General features: G+C 44.9%; 1 protein-coding gene across 5 annotated transcripts in view; it reads left to right on the top strand.

Annotated features, from left to right (window-relative positions):
• mtcl1 (microtubule crosslinking factor 1) overlaps window positions 1–22330 on the top strand; it is a 98684-nt gene extending 76354 nt beyond the window's left edge. For 2 of the 5 annotated variants that reach the window (XM_074651941.1, XM_074651942.1), the window contains 5 exons: window positions 946–1218; window positions 5332–5682; window positions 7489–7565; window positions 8074–9625; window positions 21030–22330. In XM_074651941.1, coding sequence (XP_074508042.1) covers window positions 946–1218; window positions 5332–5682; window positions 7489–7565; window positions 8074–9625; window positions 21030–21233 — 2457 coding nt within the window. In that variant the 3' untranslated portion in view covers window positions 21234–22330. Of the gene's footprint in view, window positions 1–945; window positions 1219–5331; window positions 5683–7488; window positions 7566–8073; window positions 9626–9799; window positions 9825–12107; window positions 12166–21029 lie in introns of all 5 variants that reach the window. The other 3 variants (XR_012595923.1, XM_074651944.1, XM_074651943.1) reach the window with 3 other exon arrangements.
• The last annotated feature ends 1865 nt before the right edge of the window (window positions 22331–24195 follow it).

The raw sequence follows: 24195 nt of genomic DNA, 5'->3' as shown, positions 1-24195 counted from the left end.
TGTATTTGATTGACCAACGTAGAGCCTTGTAGCTGATATTGCGTTGCAATAAAAGTTGAGCCTGGTCAAAACGTTTCCCCGCTAAAGTCAGTCTGAACGCAGCCTTCCATTGGTTCTCTTTATACGTATTTACAGCCAACAGACCCAGTGAGCCATTTCATCATTAGCTTGTTCATAAATTGTGTTAGTTTGGTATCATGAGAAGGCTGCACAGAATAATAAGCTACTCGTTTTCTGCTGTTTTCTTTAATCTGCTTTGACACTAATTTATTTAGTAACACTTGACTTCTTCTGTTTTCAGTTTTATTGAACTCAAAAAGACTAAAGGAGATTAAAGGATCAAAAAGTAAAGATCAGAAGAGCAAAAGATTGTTTGTTAGTATGTCGGGTACAATATTTCAGACGCATCTCACCACTTATAAAAAACATATTGATCCATCAGGGGAGCAAAACCAGTTTGGCAGAGGCTCTTTTTATCGTCTGCAAAATTCTGTTTACTGTCGTCTTTTTTCTTTCTTTTGAAAATGTTTGCGCCTTCAAATAAAAGCAGAGGTTCATCCAAAAAACATATTTTCTCACATACCTCCAGCTTTATGCAGATAGTTTGGGTTTTATTTGCCCAGGTTTTGAGTATTAGACCTCCACACCAACAATAGAATTTGGGAAAATTGCAAAATTAACAGCAGCATCTCTTTCCAAAAACGGCGTCCTAGTTACTGTGTATGATCAACAACTCTTACTGCAAACTGTTTTCATAGGGATCATTTCAATTGAAATAAAAACTGCGTTGTAATTTGAGTGAATCAACCCTTTAAGTGGAACCATGTTAATTATTGTGGTTTTTCCTAACACTGCTTTTTCTAAGTCTTCATTAATTCTTTGCATAATAATACCTTAATAATGACTAATCAACCCAACATCCCTGTGTCTTTGCTCTTTGACCAGCTGGAGGAGGAGGCTCAAGGCAAGGTGCGAGGTGAAGCTCAGGGAGGTGAAGGGGAACCGGACGAAGACCCCGAGTGGGCCATGAACCTGGAGCGCGAGGAGCACCGGCGCCTGCTGGCCGACAGCCACAGCACATCCCTGGACCTCCGCTGGAAGCTGCAGAGCGGAGAGAACAGGTGGGGCCGTGAGAGGGGCGAACTGATGGAGCGCTTCGACCAGGAACGGCAGGAGTGGGACGGCAGCATGAGGGAGCTCCACCGCAAGATGGAGAGGGTGAGAGACGGAGGAGGAGGGGGTGGAAAGAGATGGAGGAAAGAAGAGTTATAGGAGAAAAAAGGAGGAAGAGGTGGAGAAAGAGATGCAGAGAAAAATGCTAAGAATGAGAAGGATAAAGTCAGGTCAGACTCACACTCACTAGACATCTGATTAGTCAGTCAGTAGGAAATTAATCAGCCGTTTTTGATAAAACAGTCTCACCACAGGGTCCATTTAATAGCTGTACTGGAGCCTTCGATCGTATCACATGATCTTCCTCAGCAGATGGAGTTTGCCCAGTTGTCATGGAGTTTTAAATGTTAAAATTTCCATTTTTTCGCATGTTTAAGGACTTCTCGTCCATGTTAGCTGCAAAGGTGAGACTGAAAGTTCATTTTTGACCAAATAATCACACCTCCAGGTCTATTTAGTAGCTGTTCTGGCGATTTTGATTTGTTTCCAAGGTCAAAAATGAACTTTCAGTTTCAATCTTTAAGCCAAGTCGAGAAGTCCTTAAAGTAAAATACAACAGAGAAAATCAGCAAATCTTCACATTTCAGAAGGTGAAACCATCAAATGTTTGGCTTTCTTGCTTGTTAAGACTTACAGAAAATTATGAATTGATTATCAAATCACTTTACTGACAACTGACTAATAGTTTCGGGCTTGGATTTGCTGCTTTTTTTTGTTTAATATAATTCATCATGTACTTTTTTTTGGATTGGTGATGAGACAAAACAAGTGATTTAAAGACATCACCTTAAAGGAACAGTGTGTAGCGTTTCAGGGGCTCTATTAGCAGAAGTGGAATATAATATTCATGACTATGTTTTCATTAGTGTATCATCAGCTGAAATTAAGAATCATTGTGTTTTCGTTATTTTAGAATGAGCCGTTTATATCTACATAGGGAGCGGGTCCTCTTCACGGAGTCCACCATGCTGCTCCACATGTTTCTACAGTAACCCAGAATGGACAAACCAAACACTGGCTCTAGAGAGAGCCTTTCACGTTTTTACGTTACCTGAAGGCCACCGTAGTTCTACGACACTCTTGTGAAACTGCTGTAACGTGAGCCGCAGAGTGCAAAGCCGTCGTCTGCCTTCCGTTGCTCCCAGAGTAGTGCTTTATGGTAAGGATGGCCTCTGAGCGAGGTGAACAGCGTTACCACGGTTTTGCATTCTGCGGCTCATGTTACCGCAGTCTTGGAAAGGGAGGAGTGAGCGCAGGGGTACTCAGTTGGTTGCAATCTGCAATCACACCGCTAGATGCTGCAAAATCCTACACACTGTACCTAAATGGGCTTTCTTTCACAATTTTTTAACAGTTTTAACATTTTATTGACAAGCGATGAATCGAAAAATAATAAACAAAAACAAAAACACAGATGATTAAAAATAATCTGAAGTTGCAGCCTTGAAACCACTTTAAACTGAACTTCTTTGCAAACTTTACAGATCAAATTGGAAAAATACACCACAACTTAAAGGGACAGTTTGTAAGAATCAGAAATTGCTTGTTAACTTATGTGGCCGTTAAGTCAACGAAAGTCAGCGTCCTGTTGCTCGGGCTCGAGCTTGTGCTCGCTCTACATAGACATGAACGAGCATCGCTCAAAACAGTGAGGCGACACACGTCAGCTAAAACCACAATATCACTCTATATTTCACCTGCTTGGCAGTAATGTTAGCTGACCAGACGAAGGTCTCTCCATGAATCACTGCTGATCCTAGTGTTGGCTTTTCCTGCCTCATCCTCCTGACCGCGGTCGGAGGGAACAGGGGAGACACCGGAGTTTTGGTCGGAGACGACAACCTTTCTCGCTGTGGAGCTCCGTCACTTCACAAGACACGAGAAACCTCTGTCGGTCTGGAGGAGCTGCAGCAGTTATTTCTGCACAAACGTCCACTGTACATTCACTAGATATTCTCAGAGCTAAACTAACTCTTCTGCAGTGTGGAGTGTGCACACATGCATGTAAGAGTGGAGCGAAAGAGCAAGAACGAGCGGTGTGTGTGAGTGAAGGCAAGCAGGCAGGCTGAGGAGCAGAGGAGCAGAGTACAGCAGAGACTCCGGCCCTGGAGACCAAAGCTACGGTCTCCCCCGTGTCCTCCGACCGCGGCCAACACTGTTTTGCAAGACGGGCTTCACTAGATAGAACTTTGTGGTTTTGGTGCTTCCGTGTAGTTTGTGTTGGAGTCTTGTCTGAACAGCGTAGGCACACGCGAGCGCACATGGGACACCGACCCGGATTGATTTATACGTGTAAGAAGTTACAAACAGTCCCTTTAAAGATGTAAAGTCTTTGCTTGTTAAGCCTTGCATGTTTGTGTGTAGTGTGTTCAGTTAGATACGAGAGAGAGAAGGAGTGACAAAGCACCCAAAGGCGATTAAGTTCTCTGTTGTTTGGTACTTTAGGATAGTTGAGGCTCGACACAATGAATACTCAGGATTACTGAATAATTGATGAGATTTAATTAGAGGAACTGCAGCATCTCACCTTCGCTTGTGTGTGGTGTTCAGGGCAGGAGATAGGAACATGAGCTGGTTAATATGATATGAGTGTGAGAGTATTAACATATAAAGCAGGGACTGGAATAATAACACTCTGAAAACAGCAACAAAAAAAACTGCTGATGCGCTGCTGAATGTAGAGACACAGAGCAGGAAGCAGAGATGCATTATTCAGCGATGCATATGCTGCAAACTATAAAGCACAGGTCACCGGCTGAACTGCTCAGCCTGCAGGGTGAAAGTGAATGAGTGATGTGGTTGTTCTCCTTTAACCTCAAGCCTGAAGAAAGGCTCTTAACCTCAGATGGTGCAGGTGGATTACTCAGTGGCTCACAGTCGAGGAATACAGTTTGTTATTTTAAAGGAAAACAAGGCGTTCATATGTGACGAAAGCCACCGCATAAATAAAAACATACTGTTAATATAAAGGACCATACTAGGGGACAAATAAATTCCCCGCACCAATATATCGGCCGATATGTTTCTATATCTGTACTGGCGTACCAATAAGTAACAAGAAAGGTCAGTACAGAAATGCCAAAGATTATCTTTTAGGTTGTTTAGAATCAGAGGTTTCACATAAACTGCTACTAGAAAGCACTGAAACATTTCAGGGATCCTTATCAAAATGTTTGTTTATGTTAAAAATTGGCTGATATGTTGTAATCCAATTTTATTTTAACTCTTAAATATCAATATCAGTATTGGCCACATAAATCCAGTATCAGTCCAGGCTGTAATATTTTAGATCAGAGTTTGTGTGAGGCGGGGCCTCCTCGGGGAGGCTCCAAATCGTTTCAGGGGAGGCTCAGTGAATGTAAGTGAAAAAATATTACAAAAGAAGATCACAGAGAATAGCCTAAATGTGTGTGATATGATAAAGATGTGGTTAAAGATAGTTCAGAGATAAAGTAGTTTGGGGGAATTTTACTCTTTTTTCCCACTTTCCCGGAGTCAGAAACAAATAAACGCCTTAGAACAGACCTTTTTAATGTATTAGGAGTAGTCTGAATTTATGTCAACCATCAATTTTTGAGTGTCTGTGGGATCAACTAACATAATCATGATCCCTTAGGCATCCAGGAATTCAGCAAAACTAAGCAAGTAAACTAAGGGGGGGTGATGAGGCACCTTTTTCCAAGCTTTGTCTGAGGGGAGGCCCACAGTCTCAGACTTTGAAAACCCCTGTTTTAGACCAGTAAAGGGATAGTTTGGGTGTTTTGAAGTGGGGTTGTATGAGGTACTTATCCATAGTCAGTGTATTACCGACAGTAGATGACGGTCGGCACGCCCCCAGTTTGGAGAAACAGACTGGAGTACCAAAATGGAACCAAAGTAATGTACTGCTGTGTACAGCAAAGCATATTTTAGCCACCTAAAAGAAAGGTTGAAGGTGAATATTAAGAATATTTTCACTGCTTTACCTCACCATCAGACAGCCCTTTCCGACGGGGAACTATCCCTTTAACAAAACAAAAATAAAAACTTTTTTTGATTTATTGACGTCTTTAAGTGTAAACACTTTGTGTATAATCGGCTAAAACTTTAGACATGTAAACTTAAATGTAAGTTCTCTCACTGATCACCTCATATCTGTATGTGTCATTCTTTGTGCAGATGCAGAGAGAGCTGAACACGAGGCAAGGCGAGGGCATCGACGTCAAAGATGGTGGCTCGGACCACAGAGGCGTGTTCTCTCCTCAGGACAGTCCCTGCAACGCCCCCCGGTCGCCCCGGTCCCCACGCTTGCCGCGCTCCCCCTGCACGTCCACCCCCATCCCCGCTCCCCCCATGCGCTCCCACTCTGACTCCGAGGCCGTGCTGGAAGAGCAGGGGGCTGCGATGAGGCTGAAAGGCCCGACGGAGAACCTGTTCTTGGACGCGCTGTCTCTGGACCCCCTCAGCAGCCTGGAGGTCCCTCCACCCTCCAGACTGGATAGTGAGAAGAGGTTCCCCTGCATGAAGGAGGTAACACGCTAACATCTGTCAAGTCAAGACAAGTCACTGTTATTAATGTAGCGCAAAATAAATCACTATTTGTTTATCTGTTCAAAATGTATCTTAAAGGGAGATTAGTCAAGTATTTAAAGGGACTATTTGTAACTTTCAGAAATGCTTGTTAACAGCGACACCTGTGGCCGTTAAGTCAACGAAAGTCAGCGTCGAGCTCGCGCTTGTGCTCGCTCTAAATAGACATGAACGAGCATCGCTCAAAACAGTGAGACGACACACGTCAGCTTAAACCACAATATCACTCTATATTTCAGCTGCTTGGCAGTAATGTTAGCTGAGCAGACGAAGGTCTCTCCATGAACATGATTTAGATCTGATCCTAGTGTTGGCTTTTCCTTTCCTGCCGGGGCTCTGCAGGGAGACACCGGCAACCGGAGCCTCTCCTCCGCTGCCTGCTTGCCTTCACTGACACAGCGCGCACCAACAGAGGTTTTCCGTGTCTTGTGAAGTGACGGGGCTCCGCAGAGAGAAACGTGAACCGTGACAACGGCTCCCGGTGTCCCCCTGCGGGCGCAGGAGGAGGCGATAAAGTAACTCGCTGCGGAGCCCCGTCACTTCACAAGACACGGAAAACCTCTGTTGGTCTGGAGGAGCTGCAGCATTTATTTCTGCACAAACGTCCACTGTACATTCACTAGATATTCTCAGAGCTAAACTAACTCTTCTGCAGTGTGGAGTGAGCACGCGTTCACGTCTAGAGGTGGAGCGAGTACGCGAGAACACCGCGCCCTGTCTGAGTGAAGGCAAGCAGAGGAGGAGAGACTCCTGCCAAACGCGAGCGCGCATGTGTCCCGACCCGGTACATTTATACGCTTAAAAAGTTACTAACAGTCCCTTTAATACTCTTATCAACATGGAAGTGGACAAATATACTGCTTTATGCAAATGTATGTCCATATTTATTATTGGAAATCAATTAACAACACAAAACAATGACGAATATTGTCCAGAAACCCTCACAGGTACTGCATTTAGCATAAAAAATATGCTCAAATCATAACATGGCAAACTGCAGCCCAACAGGCAACAACAGCTGTCAGTGTGTCAGTGTGCTGACTTGACTATGACTTGCCCCAAACTGCATGTGATTATCATAAAGTGGGCATGTCTGTAAAGGGGAGACTCGTGGGTACCCACAGAACCCATTTTCATTCACATATCTTGAGGTCAGAGGTCAAGGGACCCTATGGAAAATGGCCATGCCAGTTTTTCCTCACCAAAATTTAGCTTAAGTTTGCAGCATTATTTAGCCTCCTTTGCAACAAGTTAGTATTCCTTAGGTTTTTCTAGTTTCATATGATGCCAGTATGTTGACTCAAGCTTTAATATTGAGCCCGCTACAACCTAAAAACGAATGCCTTAATGCGTTAAAGAAATTAGTGGCGTTATTAGCGTTAACTTTGACAGCCCTAATTTCAATATATCACTTTGAGCTATAGGAAGTTATGTATTGCTCTTAAGCCATTGTGTAACGGGCGTATTTTTCACTATTTTGTGACATTTTATTGACGAAATGATGAATGAATTAGTCCAGAACAGTCGAGAAAATTTCATTTATTGAATCAGATGATCATATGCTCGTATGGCGCCAAAACATTATAAAAATTGGTTTTATTCATTGTTTTTTATAGAAGGTTTCCCGGTTTTCATATATCACTCATTTTAGAATAAACTACAGTTTTTTTTTCCTGACATTACTGCCTATAAATCATCTTACACTGAACGCATTTCCACATGATTTAACTATCTGTTGTGTTTCAGGCCCTGAATGAGATTTCGGAGAGAGAAGATGATCCTGCAAACCCAGATGACGAGATGGGCGGCGGGAGTCTGTTCAGGTAAAAACATGAAAGAAAGCTTCAAGTCAAACGGAGTTCAAAGAGTGTTTTAACGGGTAAACTATTCTGTAAAAAGCTGCTGCATTTTAATAGATGTCAACGGTAAATACATCACCAAGAACCGGTGTGACTGGCTGCAGATTATTCAGCCTCCTGCGGCATCTTTGTTGCTCATACATACACATCGATCCCTCGAGAGATCCGCTGTTGATTCTATTAACTGTGACTTGAAGTGACAGAGAGTTTCCCCCCGGTGATTTTTCCCTGAAAGTTTCTGTTATGGCGAGGAAGTGATCCAGCTCGCTGTGCTTTTAAATAATTCAGACGGTTTTAAAACATTGAAAAGCATTAAGTTGCTTTTTAAAAAACATAAACGCATATTTAGGATTTGTTTACTGCGGCGGGAATCTAAAGGAGATGAAATCATGATTGGGATGGGATGTTTGGTTTCAGTGTCCCAGCTGAAGTTAATGAACTGTTTGTGTGTGTGTGTGTGTGTCCTGTCCAGAGCCAAGTCCGTGTGCTCCATGAGCGACTTCCAGCGGTTGATGGACAGCTCGCCATTCCTCCCCGACAAGACTCGCCACGGTGATCTGGGCCAAGACGACGTAACCCCGCCTCTTTCCCCGGACGACCTCAAGTACATCGAGGAGTTCAACAATAAGGGCTGGGACTTCCCATCATCCGCCTCCGGCGTGGATCCTGCCCAGGAAGTGTGGACAGACAAGCCCCCCGAAGCCCGGGGAGGGGAGCTCCTTCTTGAACCATTCCAGCCCCCCTCCTGGTTCCTCACCACCAGCGCCACCCTGACCACCAGCACCCTGAGCAGCCCCGAGCACTGCCACAAGTCCCCATTGAGGGGCAACGGAGCGGGGGCAGCAGGGGTGGGACTGGTTCACATGCTCCACAGCCCCACCAGACACGGGGCAGCCGAGCGCCCTACTGCCCAAGACCCGGAATTCCTGTTCGCCAAAGGGACCAAAGCCAGGGGCGGCGGAGAGGCCGGGGTGGGAGCCAGCGGGTCAGATGAGGTGTTTAGCACTGGGAGGTGGGCATGTGGCCTCCTGGAGGGCGGGGGGTTGAGGACTTCTCCTAGCCAGTCTCCTATCTGCCCCACGGTGGGCTACACCTCCTCTCTGGAGCTTCAGCTCTCCAGAAACATGAGTGACGACATGAAGGAGGTGGCCATCTCTGTGAGGAACGCCATCCGCTCACCGCCAGGGCCCGTCGTCCGGGACAATGCCTGCCAGACCAACGGATTTACCACGCGAGGCACTCAGACCACCCAGACCATCAGTGTGGGTCTCCAAACGGACCTGTTGAGGAACCTGACCAGCAGCCCCCACCGCTGCCTCACCCCGAAAGGTGGCAGCACGCCTATTTCCTCCCCGTCACGCAGCCTGAGGAAGGTTCAGTACTCTCCTGTGATCCAGAGTAAGTTTGAGCGACCCTGCTGCTCGCCAAAGTACGGCTCGCCCAAGCTTCAGCGCAAACTGTCCACATCCAACAAGGCCGAGGTACCCAACGCCGTCCGCGCTCCCACCCCCACCACACCGCAGAAGGGCAACAGTGAGTCGGCGTGGGCCCGCTCAACCACCACCCGCGACAGCCCCGTCCATACCACCATCAACGACGGCCTCTCCAGCCTCTTCAACATCATCGACCACACCCCCATGGGCTACGAGGCCATGCAGAAGTTCAACAAGTCCCCCAGTCGCTCTCGCCCTACCCCTCCATCCACCACCGAGCCCAGCCCCGCTCACGGGGCCCTCACCGCCGACCCCAGGAGCGAGTGCTTGCGGATAGCACGCGGGCGCTCGCCCAGCCCCGTGCAGCTGATAGTGGAGACGCAGGGAGACAAAAACGCAGAGGTGGTGAGCATACGGCAGGACCTGTCGGCCCCGCCGGGCTACACGCTGGCTGAAAACGCCGCCCGCATCCTTAATAAGAAGATGCAGGAGCAGAACTTCAGGGAGGAGAGGCGGCAGCAGGCCGGAGGACCGAGCAGAGACAGCAGCAGGCCGGCCGACTCAGACAGAGGACAGTCTGGATGTATGGAGGTAAATATGCAGACGCACTGGATCCATCGCTTCATCACTCATTTGATCTGGGGCCCATGTTTTATGACGCAAAAATATTTATGACTTTGGATTTTCCTTGTAATGGTTGAAGACAAACTTTAATCAGAGAAAAAGCTTCCGTGTTAATATCACTAAATGTTGCTTTTTTCTCAGATCGAAAGCACTGACTGATGCAATGGTAATGTCAAATATTTAACCCTCTTCACAAATACTGAACTTTGCTTCATGACTGTATGTAGACGCTCTCTAAGGTGTCTTCTTCTTCTGTACTTTCTTCTTCACTGTAGCGACTTTCTTGTAGTTTGTCTATTATTTCTGTGCTTTAACTTCCACCGAGGCCCGACCGACACCTGATTTATGTGTCTGATAACTGGAGAAGTGAAGTTAATGATCTGAATGAGATCACAGTTATAATCATTATCAGCAACTCTCCAATTAAATGTTCAGCCAGTATTGTAAGTGGCTCCAGTTTTTGAAGCAATTTGATTTCCTCTATTCCAAATAAACCAAGAAAAGTTTGTTTTTTTTATTCAATGAAATCTGACATGTCGGTCGGGTCCTCTTCACCACCCATTCAGCTGACCTGTGGGAAAAATATGACACACACAATACCATCTTTCTGGTCATGTTTAAACCTGCAGTAGGCAGTATGTTTTTGGCATCATTGGGCAGAAATTCCATAATAACCTTTCACAGCATATTGTAATTCAAGTGTTCTGAGAGACAACTAGACTTCTGCACCTGTTTTCAGGCTTTAATAGATCTAGCCCGTGACGGGAGACTTTGGCCAATCACAGGTCATTTCAGAGAGAGAGCATTCCTATTGGTTGTTCCTTCAACGGAGGCAGCTGTCAATCACTCGCGAACTCCGACCAAACGGTCAAACTAGGCAGCGCTGATCAAATATGAACCAATATTTTGTTACTGTAATGCCTATTTCTCTCCTCAAATGTTATCAGAAACATCTTGTAGTGCACGGTTTATCTGTAAAATGAGAAAGTTTGTGAAACATGTAGAGATCAGCTGAGGAAATACCAAGCACCGCCCACCAGCCGGAGCACAGCCAATAGGAACACGCTCTCTCTGGAATGACCTGTGATTGACCAAAGTCTTCTGTCGCGGGCTAGATTTTTTAAAGTCTGAAAACAGAGCCATGAGGAGGTTCGGAAGTCCAGTTTTCTCTCAGAACACCTGAATTACAATATGCTGAAAGGTTATTATGGAACTTTTGCCCAATGATGCAAAATCATTCTGCCTACCGCAGCTTTAAGTGATGAAACCGAAAGAAAAATGCATTCAGTTTACTGTATGTAAGGGCACGCCGCTGTAAACAGATTAAAACTACAGAAAAGTAGGTCATCCTGTATTGAATCTGTACATTAAAACAATGTACCAAAAAGACGTACTGTATATTTGAAACCATACCATGAAGAGTGAGCAACATAATCCCACATATGCTGATTAATGTGTCCACTAACATGAAGCATTCACCATCTGCTGACAGATTAGAGTCTGACATGTGATTTTATGGATGATAGTGGAGTGTGTGTTTCCTCCAGTCATTCACTGAGTGATGCCTTCTGTGCGTGACAGACTGAAATAATGGATTGCGACGGTACTTTAGAACGCAACATGTTAATATCGTAATATAGACCTGGGTACGGGTCATATATTGCTTTTTTGGTGTGTGCTCATAATGGATAAATACAAACAGAGAAGTGGGGGGAAGGAAAATATACCATTTAAATGTTGACGTTTCTGATTAGAAGGCACCTACTTTTAAACATTATGAAAGATTTGGATATCAACAGGTTTTTGGATACGGGCAAATATCACAACGCCGACCTTTTCAAGAAGGTGGTCGAAGGAATGCCACTGTTGGAAAACGTTGAAAAAATTAGAGTTAATCAGAGTATGCACGGCTGCATGTAAATGGGAATATTAGTGTAATATTAATTTTCATTAGCCATGTTAGCAGCTTAGTAGGATTATTGTCTTTTTCTAACAAAAAACAGAATATTTTGTGCATGTAAACGTAGTCAGTGTTGGAAAATCTCTCCTGGTAGACAAAACTTTATCTTATCTTATCTTATCTTAACTTTGGTTTATTTGTTGCCGTTCATATTGAATGTTATCTCCAACACTATCCCACTGACCTGTGTGTGTCTACATGAAGGTCAGCGTCCCAGTGGTTTTTTTCCAGGTCTAAAGTGAATGGGTGTGTGTTTACTTTCTGTGTGGTCTGAAACTGAAATCAGCCACCTTATTTCTTCTGGTAAACCTCTCTGCCTTTGATATGTCACCTTTATCAGACTTCCTCTTTGCCCTATTTGACCAATTAACATTTCCCGCTCTATCTTCCCTCCTCCTCCCCTCTCTCCTCCCCTCTGGGCTTTATCTCCCCCTCCTCTTCCTCCTCCTCCTCCTCCTCTTCCTCCCTGTCCGCTGTGCTCTGATCCAGAACCACACTGTCATACTAACAACTCCTTGGGGACTGTAACTCTGCTTGTCTCCGTGATGTAAGTTCCTCTTCCTCCTCCTCTTCCTCTACGAACCTTTGGTGGTGGGTTCACCAGCCACACGGACCTCTCACCTCACACCCTGCAGACCCTCCTCCTCCTCCTCCTCCTCCTCCTCCTCCTCCTCACCCTCTTCATTACTGCATGCTTCACAGGACGGCAGAGTGACAGTGTGTGAAGCCATCGGAGTGGTGTCAAAAGTTGTGCGGCGGCCATGCATCTGTTTCTTCGTGTTAACGCACGCATGCTCCGTTTCTTTGTTATAGATCATCTGTTTGTTTTTTTTAAAGGACCATAATGGTGTTTTTTGCATGTTTTAATTCATTAACTACATAAATCACATCTACTGTTTTCCAATGTCATACCATACATTTTTGAGATTATTAGATTTAAATAAAATTTTCCACCAGTACGGTATGAAAATCAACTTTAGGAGACTAGCATGAGGTTGGTAATCAATTACAGCGAACATTCATTGAAGCTTGGGTGTTTTGAAGTGGGGTTGTATGAGGTACTTATGATCCATGGTAGGTGTATTATTTACAGCAGATGACGGTCGACGTGCCCCCAGCATAAAGAAACAGACAGGAGTACCGGAGCAAAGCAATACAGTGCTGTGGACGGGGACAGCAGAAAAACATATATTATCCATGTTACGGCTGTCTGACGGCAAGATAAAGATCTGAAAATATTCTATATATAGCATACACTTAAACGGATATCAATGTATCTGGTGTCGGTACTCCTGTCTGTTTCTCCAAACTGGGGGCGTGCCGACCATCATCTGTAAGTAATCAACTGTAAGTAATAGTAACCTACTATGGATAAGAACCTCATACAACCCCACTTCAAAACACCCAACTATCCCTTTAAGCTGGATTTGTATTGGTTAGGTCCATTGCAGTTGAGAGCAGCAACTAATTTGATATATCTTCTTCTTCTTGCCTACAGCGTCATAAACTATGTTGACAGGTAGTTAAGTATGTCAGATATGAACTCGTTCACTTTTCACTGCTCATGCAGTAAATTCTAGTGTTAAAAATCACTAACTAAATCACTAAATTAGCCAGCATGCGTAAGCCGAGCAGACTATAGCTAACATAGGCTGCTGACATTATCCAAGGCTATTTCTTAGAGACAAACCTGGAAGATGATGATAAGCGTACATCAGGGTTCTTTTTGTCTTTACAATGTATGATGTAAGTTAAATCCTGGTTAGCTCTTTCTGCATTTTGGGATAATTTCAGTCCACTATGGTGATTAATAATTCTCACTAAACATTTGAACAACACTACAGAATGGCAAATGTGCTATAGTCGGTACAGTACCATCCCTGCAATTGGCAGAGCATTTTGGCAAATTTTTCTTGGGCGCTACCCACATAATCAACTGTGCTGCTCATCCCACAAATGCATGATCCTTACAAGTTAAAATACAATGCCAATTAGCATTGTAACAACAGAGAAATAATCGACCAAACACAAGTTTCCGAACTTTCTTTTCCCAGTTTATATACGCTACTGTGATGACAACATTACTTGACAAAAAACTGTAACCTTAACTATAATGGAGCACGCTTCTGAAGCAGTTTTTTTCAAGTTTCAGAAAGTTGATTGTCATACCACACAGAGAATGAATTAAATAAATTATATATGATCTGACATTAATGGGATGGATCCTGCAAAAGCGCCGGTATGGTCCTTTAAAGGAAACTCAGTCCATGTGACTCAAAGAGTCTTCAGATTGTGTCTTGACTACTGATCATATAACGTGAACCAGTAAACATGACACAAACAACTCTTTTCACACATTCCTCAGCGCAGGTTGTTTTTTGGGTCCCTGTACGGCCCTGATAATATAACATCTGGATTATTCTAACGTTGTGTTTCTACCAGGTGCTCCTCTTTTTGTCACCATGTGTGCGACTGGATGGACTGTGACGTTTTCTTGTGTGATGTTTTACTTTTTTCACCCTTCTGTTCATACAGTGTTTTCTTTCCTCTTCCCTCTTACAGTTGTCCCACTAGCCATTTCCTCTCACACTAACAAGTCCTCCAAAGATTAACTGAAGAAGACCGCTGCTAACACTCATCACTTTCTATATACTCTATGGTGGATATTAACTGCTTACTCTGGTCCATTTCGCATGCTTAAAGGGGGAATCCACCATCAGATACTCTTACGCTATTATACAATATGTTATCAGCCTGGCATTTTTTTGATGAGTTAGTTTTCTGGATCCTCTGGTGCCTCCCTCGCCTACTCTTAGTACAGTTAGTGATTTCCCACATTATGCAAAATACCTTTCAAAAACAAAATATGCAACAAAAGCAGCTTTTTGCATTCAGATGTGGAGCAAAGACTTTTTCTGTTCTATTTATAACTGATGATGATGAGTTCAAGTGCTTGGAAGAAGCCTGGACCCTATTTTCCCATGTTTTTATGTGTAATTGACGTAATAGAGTGCTCCAGGGATGAGGTATTTCGGTAGGCCAACCAGGAAGTTAGCATCGCCCTGGTTCCCTCAACAAAAAGCCAATGGGATTTTTCCATTGGCTTTTGGATTATTGCAGAAAACAAGATCTGTGGCAAACACACGTTTATGATGCTTACACATTTTGTTCAGCAAGATAATCTCTGGACCCGGGCGGCAGAGGCTGGCTCTGGGGACGTGGAACGTCACCTCTCTGTGGGGGAAGGAGCCGGAGCTTGTGCGGGAGGTGGAGCGCTACCAGTTGGATCTGGTAGGGCTTACCTCTACGCACAGCCTCGGTTCTGGAACCGTACTCTTGGATAGGGGTTGGACTCTATTCTTCTCTGGAGTTGCCCATGGTGTGAGGCGCCGGGCGGGTGTGGGGATACTCACAAATCCCCGGCTGAGTGCCGCTACGTTGGAGTTTACCCCGGTGGACGAGAGGGTCGCCTCCCTACGCCTTCGGGTTATGGGGGGGAAAACTCTGACTGTTGTTTGTGCGTATGCACCAAACAGCAGTTCGGAGTATTCGGCCTTCTTGGAGACCCTGAATGGAGTCCTGTATGGGGCTCCAGTAGGGGACTCCATAGTTCTCCTGGGAGACTTCAACGCGCACGTGGGCAACGATGGAGACACCTGGAGTGGCGTGATTGGGAGGAACGGCCTCCCTGATCTAAACCCGAGTGGTCGTTTGTTGTTGGACTTCTGTGCTAGTCATGGATTGTCCATAACGAACACCATGTTCGAACATAAGGATGCTCATAAGTGTACGTGGTACCAGAGCACCCTAGGCCGAAGGTCGATGATCGATTTTGTAATCGTATCATCTGATCTGAGGCCGCATGTTTTGGACACTCGGGTGAAGAGAGGGGCGGAGCTGTCAACTGATCACCATCTGGTGGTGAGTTGGGTCAGAGGGTGGGGGAAGACTCTGGACAGACCTGGTAAGCCCAAACGCGTAGTGAGGGTGAACTGGGAACGTCTGGAGGAGGCCCCTGTCCGAGAGATCTTCAACTCACACCTCCGGCGGAGCTTTTCTGGCATCCCTGTGGAGGTTGGGGGCATTGAACCCGAGTGGACGATGTTCAAAGCTTCCATTGCTGAAGCTGCGGCGGTGAGCTGTGGTTTTAAGGTCTTAGGTGCCTCAAGGGGCGGCAACCCTCGAACACCGTGGTGGACACCGGTGGTCAGGGAAGCCGTCCGACTGAAGAAGGAGGCCTTCCGGGATATGTTATCTCGGAGGTCTCCGGAGGCAGTTGCAGGGTACCGACGGGCCCGAAGAGCAGCAGCCACTGCCGTGACGGAGGCAAAGCAGCGGGTGTGGGAGGAGTTCGGAGCAGCCATGGAGAAGGACTTTCGGTCGGCACCAAAGTGCTTCTGGAAAACCATCCGGCACCTTAGGAGGGGGAAACGGGGAACCATCCAAGCTGTGTACAGTAAGGATGGGACACTGTTGACCTCAACTGAGGAGGTAATCGGGCGGTGGAAGGAGCACTTTGAGGAACTTCTGAATCCGACCAATACGCCCTCTATGGTAGAGGCAGAGCTGGAAGCTGATGGGGGACCATCATCAATTACCCTGGTGGAAGTCACTGAGGTAGTCAAACAACTCCACAGTGGCAAAGCCCCGGGGGTTGATGAGATCCGCCCAGAAATGCTGAAGGCTCTGGGTGGGGAGGGGCTGTCTTGGATGACACGTCTCTTCAACACCGCGTGGAAGTCGGTGACAGTGCCTAAGGAGTGGCAGACCGGGGTGGTGGTTCCCCTTTTCAAAAAGGGGGACCAGAGAGTGTGTGCCAATTACAGGGGTATCACACTGCTCAGCCTCCCTGGTAAAGTCTACTCCAAGGTGCTGGAAAGGAGGGTTCGGCCGATAGTCGAACCTCAGATCGAAGAGGAACAATGCGGATTCCGTCCTGGCCGTGGAACAACGGACCAGCTTTTCACTCTCGCAAGGATCCTGGAGGGGGCCTGGGAGTATGCCCATCCAGTCTACATGTGTTTTGTGGACTTGGAGAAGGCATATGACCGGGTCCCCCGGGAGATACTGTGGGGGGTGCTGCGGGAGTATGGGGTGAGGGGGGCACTTCTCAGGGCCATCCAATCCCTGTACGCCCAAAGCGAGAGCTGTGTTCGGATCCTCGGCAATAAGTCGGACTCGTTTCCGGTGGGGGTTGGCCTCCGCCAGGGCTGCGCTTTGTCACCAATCCTGTTCGTGATATTCATGGACAGGATATCGAGGCGTAGTCGGGTGGAGGAGGGTTTGCAGATCGGTGTGCTGAGGATCTCATCGCTGCTTTTTGCAGATGATGTGGTCCTGTTGGCATCATCGGTCTGCGACCTCCAGCACTCACTGGATCGGTTCGCAGCCGAGTGTGACGCAGTCGGGATGAGAATCAGCACCTCTAAATCTGAGGCCATGGTTCTCAGCAGGAAACCGGTGGTTTGCCTACTCCGGGTAGGGAATGAGTCCTTACCCCAAGTGAAGGAGTTTAAGTATCTCGGGGTCTTGTTCGCGAGTGAGGGGACGATGGAACGTGAGATTGGTCGGAGAATCGGAGCAGCAGGGGCGGTATTGCATTCGCTTTACCGCACCGTTGTGACGAAAAGAGAGCTGAGCCGGAAGGCAAAGCTCTCGATCTACCGTTCAATCTTCGTTCCTACTCTCACCTATGGTCATGAGGGTTGGGTCATGACCGAAAGAACGAGGTCGCGGGTGCAAGCGGCCGAAATGGGTTTCCTCAGGAGGGTGGCTGGCGTCTCCCTTAGAGATAGGGTAAGAAGCTCAGTCATCCGTGAGGGACTCGGAGTAGAGTCCTTGCTCCTTTGCGTCGAAAGGAGCCAGTTGAGGTGGTTCGGGCATCTAGCACGGATGCCTCCTGGGCGCCTCCCTTGGGAGGTGTTCCAGGCACGACCAGCTGGGAGGAGACCACGGGGAAGACCCAGGACTAGATGGAGAGATTATATCTCTACTCTGGCCTGGGAACGCCTCGGGATCCCCCAGTCAGAGCTGGTTAATGTGGCCCGGGAAAGGGAAGTTTGGGGTCCCCTGCTGGAGCTGTTGCCCCCGCGACCCGATCCCGGATAAGCGGTTGAAGATGGATGGATGGAAGATAATCTCCACAAATGAACACCCCTTTTATGATTTTTGAAGCGTTACTGCAATCGCTAGAAGTAAAAAGCTAACGTTAGGCTATAAACGAACTACACCACGGTTGCATGAACGCGAGTATACACGACGAGGCTGTAAAGGCTGACGAGTCGGCGTGACTACATTTAGTCGGCGTGACGATGTTTAGTCGGCTCATTTAGCCACTTGTTAGCAACCGCCTTTTTTAAGACACGTAAAGGCTTCAAAATTCATGAATGGATTATTAACTGATGTATTTGATGTCTTAGAACAAAACGTTCAAATCTCTTCAGCTTGTGTAAACCACAGACCTTATTTCAGGCATCTAACTAAAAACACATTAAAAAAAAACACTGACTTCCAAACGAGGGAACCAGAAGAGCGAACTCTTTTCTGGGTTTTAGCCGAGGCCTATTGAGAGAGGCTGGGATACGAGCTGCGTTCGTGCGTTGTGATTGGCTCAATTTCGGCGAGTGCAAACCAGATTTTAATTGTGCATGTGTTGTACCTCAAAGATATGACGCGTGACCTCTCCCCTTTTAACCCTCTTTGGTTTTAGGACTCATTCCCGTAGCACTCTATAGGATACAGGTCAAATAATACTTCAGTTATCCTTTAATGTCAGTCAAACTTGATATGTTAAATGCTGCAGACTCTTTCTGGGGAAAAAAGAAAAAGCCTCTGAAGCCTTGTGATGTACTTGCTTGCTTGTATTAATCCGTATGTACACACGATACAGGCGCAATTGTTCACACTCTTCCCTGTGTGTACCTGGAGAGTCAAATGGTCGACAGAATAAAATAGTAAAATAAAAAAATAAAAAGTATCCATGGTGACAAAAAAAAGAAAACATGCCCACAAAGATGCAATCCCATGATCTGTTTTAACAGTGCCAAAGTGTTTTACGGTGGATTTCTCCTTTAAGGTGGAAGCATCGACTGAGTTGATGTGAAGCTGTTCACGTTGCTGTCTTCAGCAGCCGCTCCTGTTCACTGACTTCCTGTTCACATTACTGGTGCATGATCTGTGGCGTCGTGTGATCTGATGTATTAGCATCACAAAGGAAATCTTGTATTAACCCACAAGACGGCCATTAACCAACGATTTCTCTGTATTTCCGGTGTGCGTGTGTATGTGTGTGTGCGCGCAGTCACCGGTTTGTCTGTCTTTCCATCCATCTGACTTATTTTCTTCTTCAGTTCATCCTCTCACGCCACCGCAGCCTCATCGCCGTGTATTTTTAGCAGAACTAGATTGTTGCTTTGCGGGCTCGATGTCCCCCATCCTTCAGCCTGGAGATGAGCTATTTATGAAGCAGGCCAGTGGTGTGATGTCCCGGTGTGATCATTCACCCAATCACACTCTGACATCATTCTGACGGGGAAAGAAAACGTACCCACAGTCACGTTTCTGTCTTCTGATCGACCTCTTTTTCTCACTTTTTCTATTTTCATCCGGGGGACAGATGCATAAATGTCTCACCATTAATCTGTGTGCAGCAGAAATATGCATCATACACAGTCTTGAACCAGATTTATAAACCCCTGTGTTTGCATTATTCTGTGTTGTACATCTCAGTCATGTGGTGTCCTCTTAACAGCAGCTTTGCACACCTGTATGACAGAAAAGTGTTGATTCAGCTGTGTGGTCATTTGTGAAGCTGTTGGTTTTGTTTCTTCAGTTTCATCCACAGCCGTTGCGTTGCACTACCTGTATTTAAAGCTGTCTCTAGTCTTTTGTCCCACATTAAGGGAACAGAACATTAGAAATACAACTACACCAGGAACTGCAGCCTCAAAAGTTACCAATAAGTATTGATTTGGTGGATTGAAGGTCAAAAGATGTTTGTCACTTGAAAAGTAAAAGTTTTTTAGGTTTTATATTGAATTCGCCATAAATAAATGTTGCAATTTAATCAGTGAAATTATGTTTTAACAATGGTTATATATATATAGTAGGGCTGTCAAAGTTAACGTGATAATAACGCCTTAACGCAAATTTGTTTAAACGCCACAAATTTCTTTAACATATTAATGCAACTTGCGATTTTTAGGTTGTAGCGGGCTCAATTTTAAAGCTAGAGTGAAGATACTGGCATCATATGAAACTAGAAAACCTAAGGAATCCATTGGTATCATACTAGCTTGTCGCAAAGGAGGTTAAATAACACTTCAAACTTGCGCAACATTTTTTGCGAGGAAAAACTGTCTGTTTTCAAAGGGGTCCCTTGACCTCTGGGTTCTATGGGTACCCACGAGTCTCCCCTTTACAAACATGCCCACTTTATGATAATCACATGCAGTTTGGGGAAAGTCATAGTCAAACATTTTGCGATATGCTGAGTATTGCGATAAGATATCGCAATATATTGCAATTCATTACCTTTTTCTCAAATGCAAATTATGCAGTTTGTCAACTTCTATTTTACCTAATAAGATACAGTTTTCACTCCATTCGTCTCAGAGATTTCATTCACATATCTTGAGGTCCGAAAAATGGCCATGCCAGTTTTTCCTCTCCAAAATGTAGCGCTATTTTGCGTTCTTCCCGGCAATCTAACATGACATGGTTGGTACCAATGGATTCTTTAGGTTTTTCTAGTTATCATATGATACCAGTATCTTCACTCTAGCTTTAAGACTGTGCCCACGACAACCTCTGAAAGACAGAATAGCAGCCGGTTAATCATTTATATAATAAAAGATATTGCAAAATATCGCGATACTATGCTGTATCGATTTCCCCCTATTTTTTACCATCCAGTCTAGTTGATCTAGAGAGTTCCTTCTTGACTTTGGAAACAGCAGTAGACAAAACAATCTGAAGTCAAGGTCCACATACTCATACTCATACCGTTTGTTATGGTGCTTTCGGCCATATGATATAATCCTCATCAGGGTCTACTGATTTTACAGGTGGACCTAATAAACTGGTGCTCCACTCATTTAAAACAATGCTTGTAAACAGACTGGTAAAACACAAACAACAATAGAAATACTATTAGGAGTCTAATAATTGCCTGAGAAAATAAAAGCTACTAAGTTCCCTATTTGACATTATTCTTCTTTTTGACACATTCAGTCTTTTTGTTTAAAGTGGAAGAGTAATCATTTATTTTTTTTGTAAGCATAATTTATACATCTTCCCCTCTCACTCTTCTTCACTTGCTTTTATTTATGTTTCTCAGTTTAAGTCACTTCCTGTTTCTTTGGCCTCGTTGCTCCCCGCCCCCCCTCACTGACAGCTCCTTGTCGTTGGCAGGACCTGCCTCGCTCTCCGGTGGCTCCACCCCTGGACTCCTGCTTCCTGCGACCGGCCCGCCCGGCCAACCGCCGCCCCCCCTCGCGCTGGGCCGCCCGCTCCCCTTCCTCCTCCCCCAAGTGGAGCGAGGGCACGAAGAGGAGGTTCACCTTCCCGCCGCCGGGATACCGGAAGACCATCCTGGAGGGCGAGGAGCCAGCGTGAGGCCTTCCTCTACCTCCTCTCACCCTCCTCCACCTCAGCCTAAAAGACCCAGTACCTCAGAACCCCCCCCCCCCAGATCTAGAGACTCCCGAGAGACGGAGCCTGACGGGGGGGTTGGGATCCACCCAGTAGCACCAGCTGACCATCGAGGAACCAGAACTTCTTCTTTTTAGAAGAACCTGGAATGTACTGTAATATCAAAAAAAAGATTTAAAGACTACATTTCCATAAGAGGTGCCTGCACACACTTGAGTTACTCATCACCCCACATGTGTCTATATGTATTTAATACATACATATATATATTAGTCACAGTTCTGAACCTTTTTCCAGGTGAAAACTGTATATCAGCTGTTGCATTTGTATGAAGTTTACACCATCTGTTTACACTTTTCTTTTTTTTACGTTGTCCTTCATCAATTCATGTTCAAGCTACTTTTTTTTCTTCTGTTTTTTTTGTTGCCAGCCTTTGAAGCTTTGACTTTTCTGTTTAGTTTCAAGGAGAGGAAAGTCGACACAAACAAACAAACAAACAAAAAAAGGAACTGCTTCATCGGGTCTGAAGCAGAGACACATGATGTCATTTCTGATGCTAATGTATTTATTTTTAGGTGGGGATGAATGTTTGGCTCTGTAAACATGTAGAAGATGGGTGACGACAAATAAAATGAATAACCTTATGCATATTTGGAAGGCAGTTGTACAAATATCAGTCAAATATTTGCATGCCTTTTGAACACTAGCACTTTAGTGCATGTACATACGAGCTCTAGTCATTTGTGATCACTCGGCTCCGCTGTTGGGGGGGTAAAGAAAACACTTGTCGTGATGGGAACTCTTGAGCTGTTGTTTTCGTTGTCACATGATTTGCATTGACTAAAATAAGAAGAATTTTTAAGTGAATTATTGTACCTACCAGGCTGTCTTTGTACAGTTGTTACTATTGGATATGAATTACTTTTTCTTTTGACAAGAAAAAGGGATTGTGGAAAAAAATATGAATGTTTTAAATGAAAAGTCTATATCAAAAATGTCTAACGATCTATAGTCTTATGTAAATACTAAATGGTAATAAACATGAATGTGTATTTACAAGATATCCTCTTCTGTGTGTGTGTTTGCATCATCATCCAGGTCTGAGAAGTGAAGCCAATACAGAAGTGCCTTAAACTTGCATTCTTCATAACAGCCAGCAGGGGGCGACTCCTCTGGTTGCAAAAAGAAGTCTGATTGTATAGAAGTCTATGAGAAAATGAGCCTACTTCTCATTTGATTTATTACCTCAGTAAACATTGTAAACAATCGCTAGTTTCAAGTCTTCTTCAATACAGCATGATGTTCATTTAGTAAATTATGGTCCCATTTAGAGTCAAATAGACCATAAAGCAGGGGATGCTTTAGGGTGTGGCTACTTTCTGATTGGACGGGTCCAACAAAAAACAAGCCAGGAGATCGTTGTTCATGTCCCGTGCATTACGTTTCACTTTCACTTTACAATCAGCTGATCGTTCGTGTCCCGTGTTCACGTCAAGTCACATTTGCATTGTAAAAAACGTAGTTTTAAACACAACCGGGTCGTTTTTTCCTAAACCTAAACAAGTGTTTTTGTTTAATTCACAACATTAAGCATGTGTTAACGGCAAGCAAAAAGTGATGCCAAGGGGTCCGACAAAGCGTCAGTAGCCTATGTGACGAGTTGGGATGAGAACGTGTCTGAATTACAGCTGCACCTTGCTAACCAAGCTAGCGTTAGCTGCTAATGGTACTTGGCCCTCGCTCCTCTCCAACTCCACCGTCTCTCCAAAAAAAGTCACTTCTGGTTCCAAAAAAACAAGATGGCGACCCCCAAAATGCTGACCTCAAGGCTTCAAAGCGGTAGTCCACACACCAGTGGGTGACGTCACAGTGACTACGTCTACTTCTTATTTAAAGTCTCTGGTTTACGTCTGCTTGTCACGTTTTAAACGTATCTCTCCATGATGACGGTTAGATGCAGCTCATCGTAGATTATACGCTCTTTCATTAGACCTGAGTTTGTGTTCTTGGCAGAGACTGATCCTGTGTGTGTGTGTTTGTGTGCGTATGTGTGTGCGTGTGTGTCTGTGTGGATTACAGTGCAGACCACAGGATTACAGTGGGTCAGGAGGGGGACACACACACACACACAGTGAATGTGAGTAAGAAGATTGTGTCGTCCCAGAAGTGAAATCCTGTTGCATCATGGTCATAACTGTGTCACCTTACTCGTGTTACTCAGCTTGTCACGCAAGATAAAGATCAGTGAAATAAATCTAGACTAGTTTATTTAAATATGCCCTTAGTTGTGTCCATATATTATGCTATTTTATGTCATATTTGTGGTTTTATGTGCTGAAATTGTTGGGTATCTGCCTATAAAACATCTGCCAATAGATGTTTTTCACTGCAGACATTTTGCTGTAGGAAATGCACAGGTGTTACTAATGACATTAACGATGGCTCTGTTTCATTCAAGGGTCTCAGTGAGTCATGACAGTGTGACGGTGAGTCAGCATTACAACGACCCTGAACCTGAAGCAGGTAAATGGAATTCAGCCATCTTTAATTTGATTATTTACACCTGTACTTTTCCTACTTGACATATCAAAATGTCTGCTGTGAAAATACATATAAAGATAAATGCAATTATCAGGCATTGAAAAATGTTACCAAAAAGTCTTATTGCCTTCCCAAAATAACATTTTATCAACAGTTTTTTTTGTCTGCAACCTTGAGGGTTAATGTTTGGTTATTTTTAAGCAAGTAAAACTACTAATATGGCAGACAGGTTGTTTTGTAAGCCGTGGGGGGGCAGGCGTACAAAAAAGTACAATCTGTAGTTTCAACAAACAGATCTAGAGCCAGCAAAATCTTTCCCTTGGGTTCTGTCAATATGGAGGGAAGTTCAACCCTGTTAGTTTGCGTATACCAAGCACATTACAAA

Source organism: Sebastes fasciatus, chromosome 11 (assembly GCF_043250625.1).
Source record: "Sebastes fasciatus isolate fSebFas1 chromosome 11, fSebFas1.pri, whole genome shotgun sequence".
Taxonomy (NCBI): domain Eukaryota; kingdom Metazoa; phylum Chordata; class Actinopteri; order Perciformes; family Sebastidae; genus Sebastes; species Sebastes fasciatus.
The sequence above is the reverse complement of the archived record's forward strand: the minus strand, read 5'-3'. Positions and strand labels throughout refer to the sequence as shown.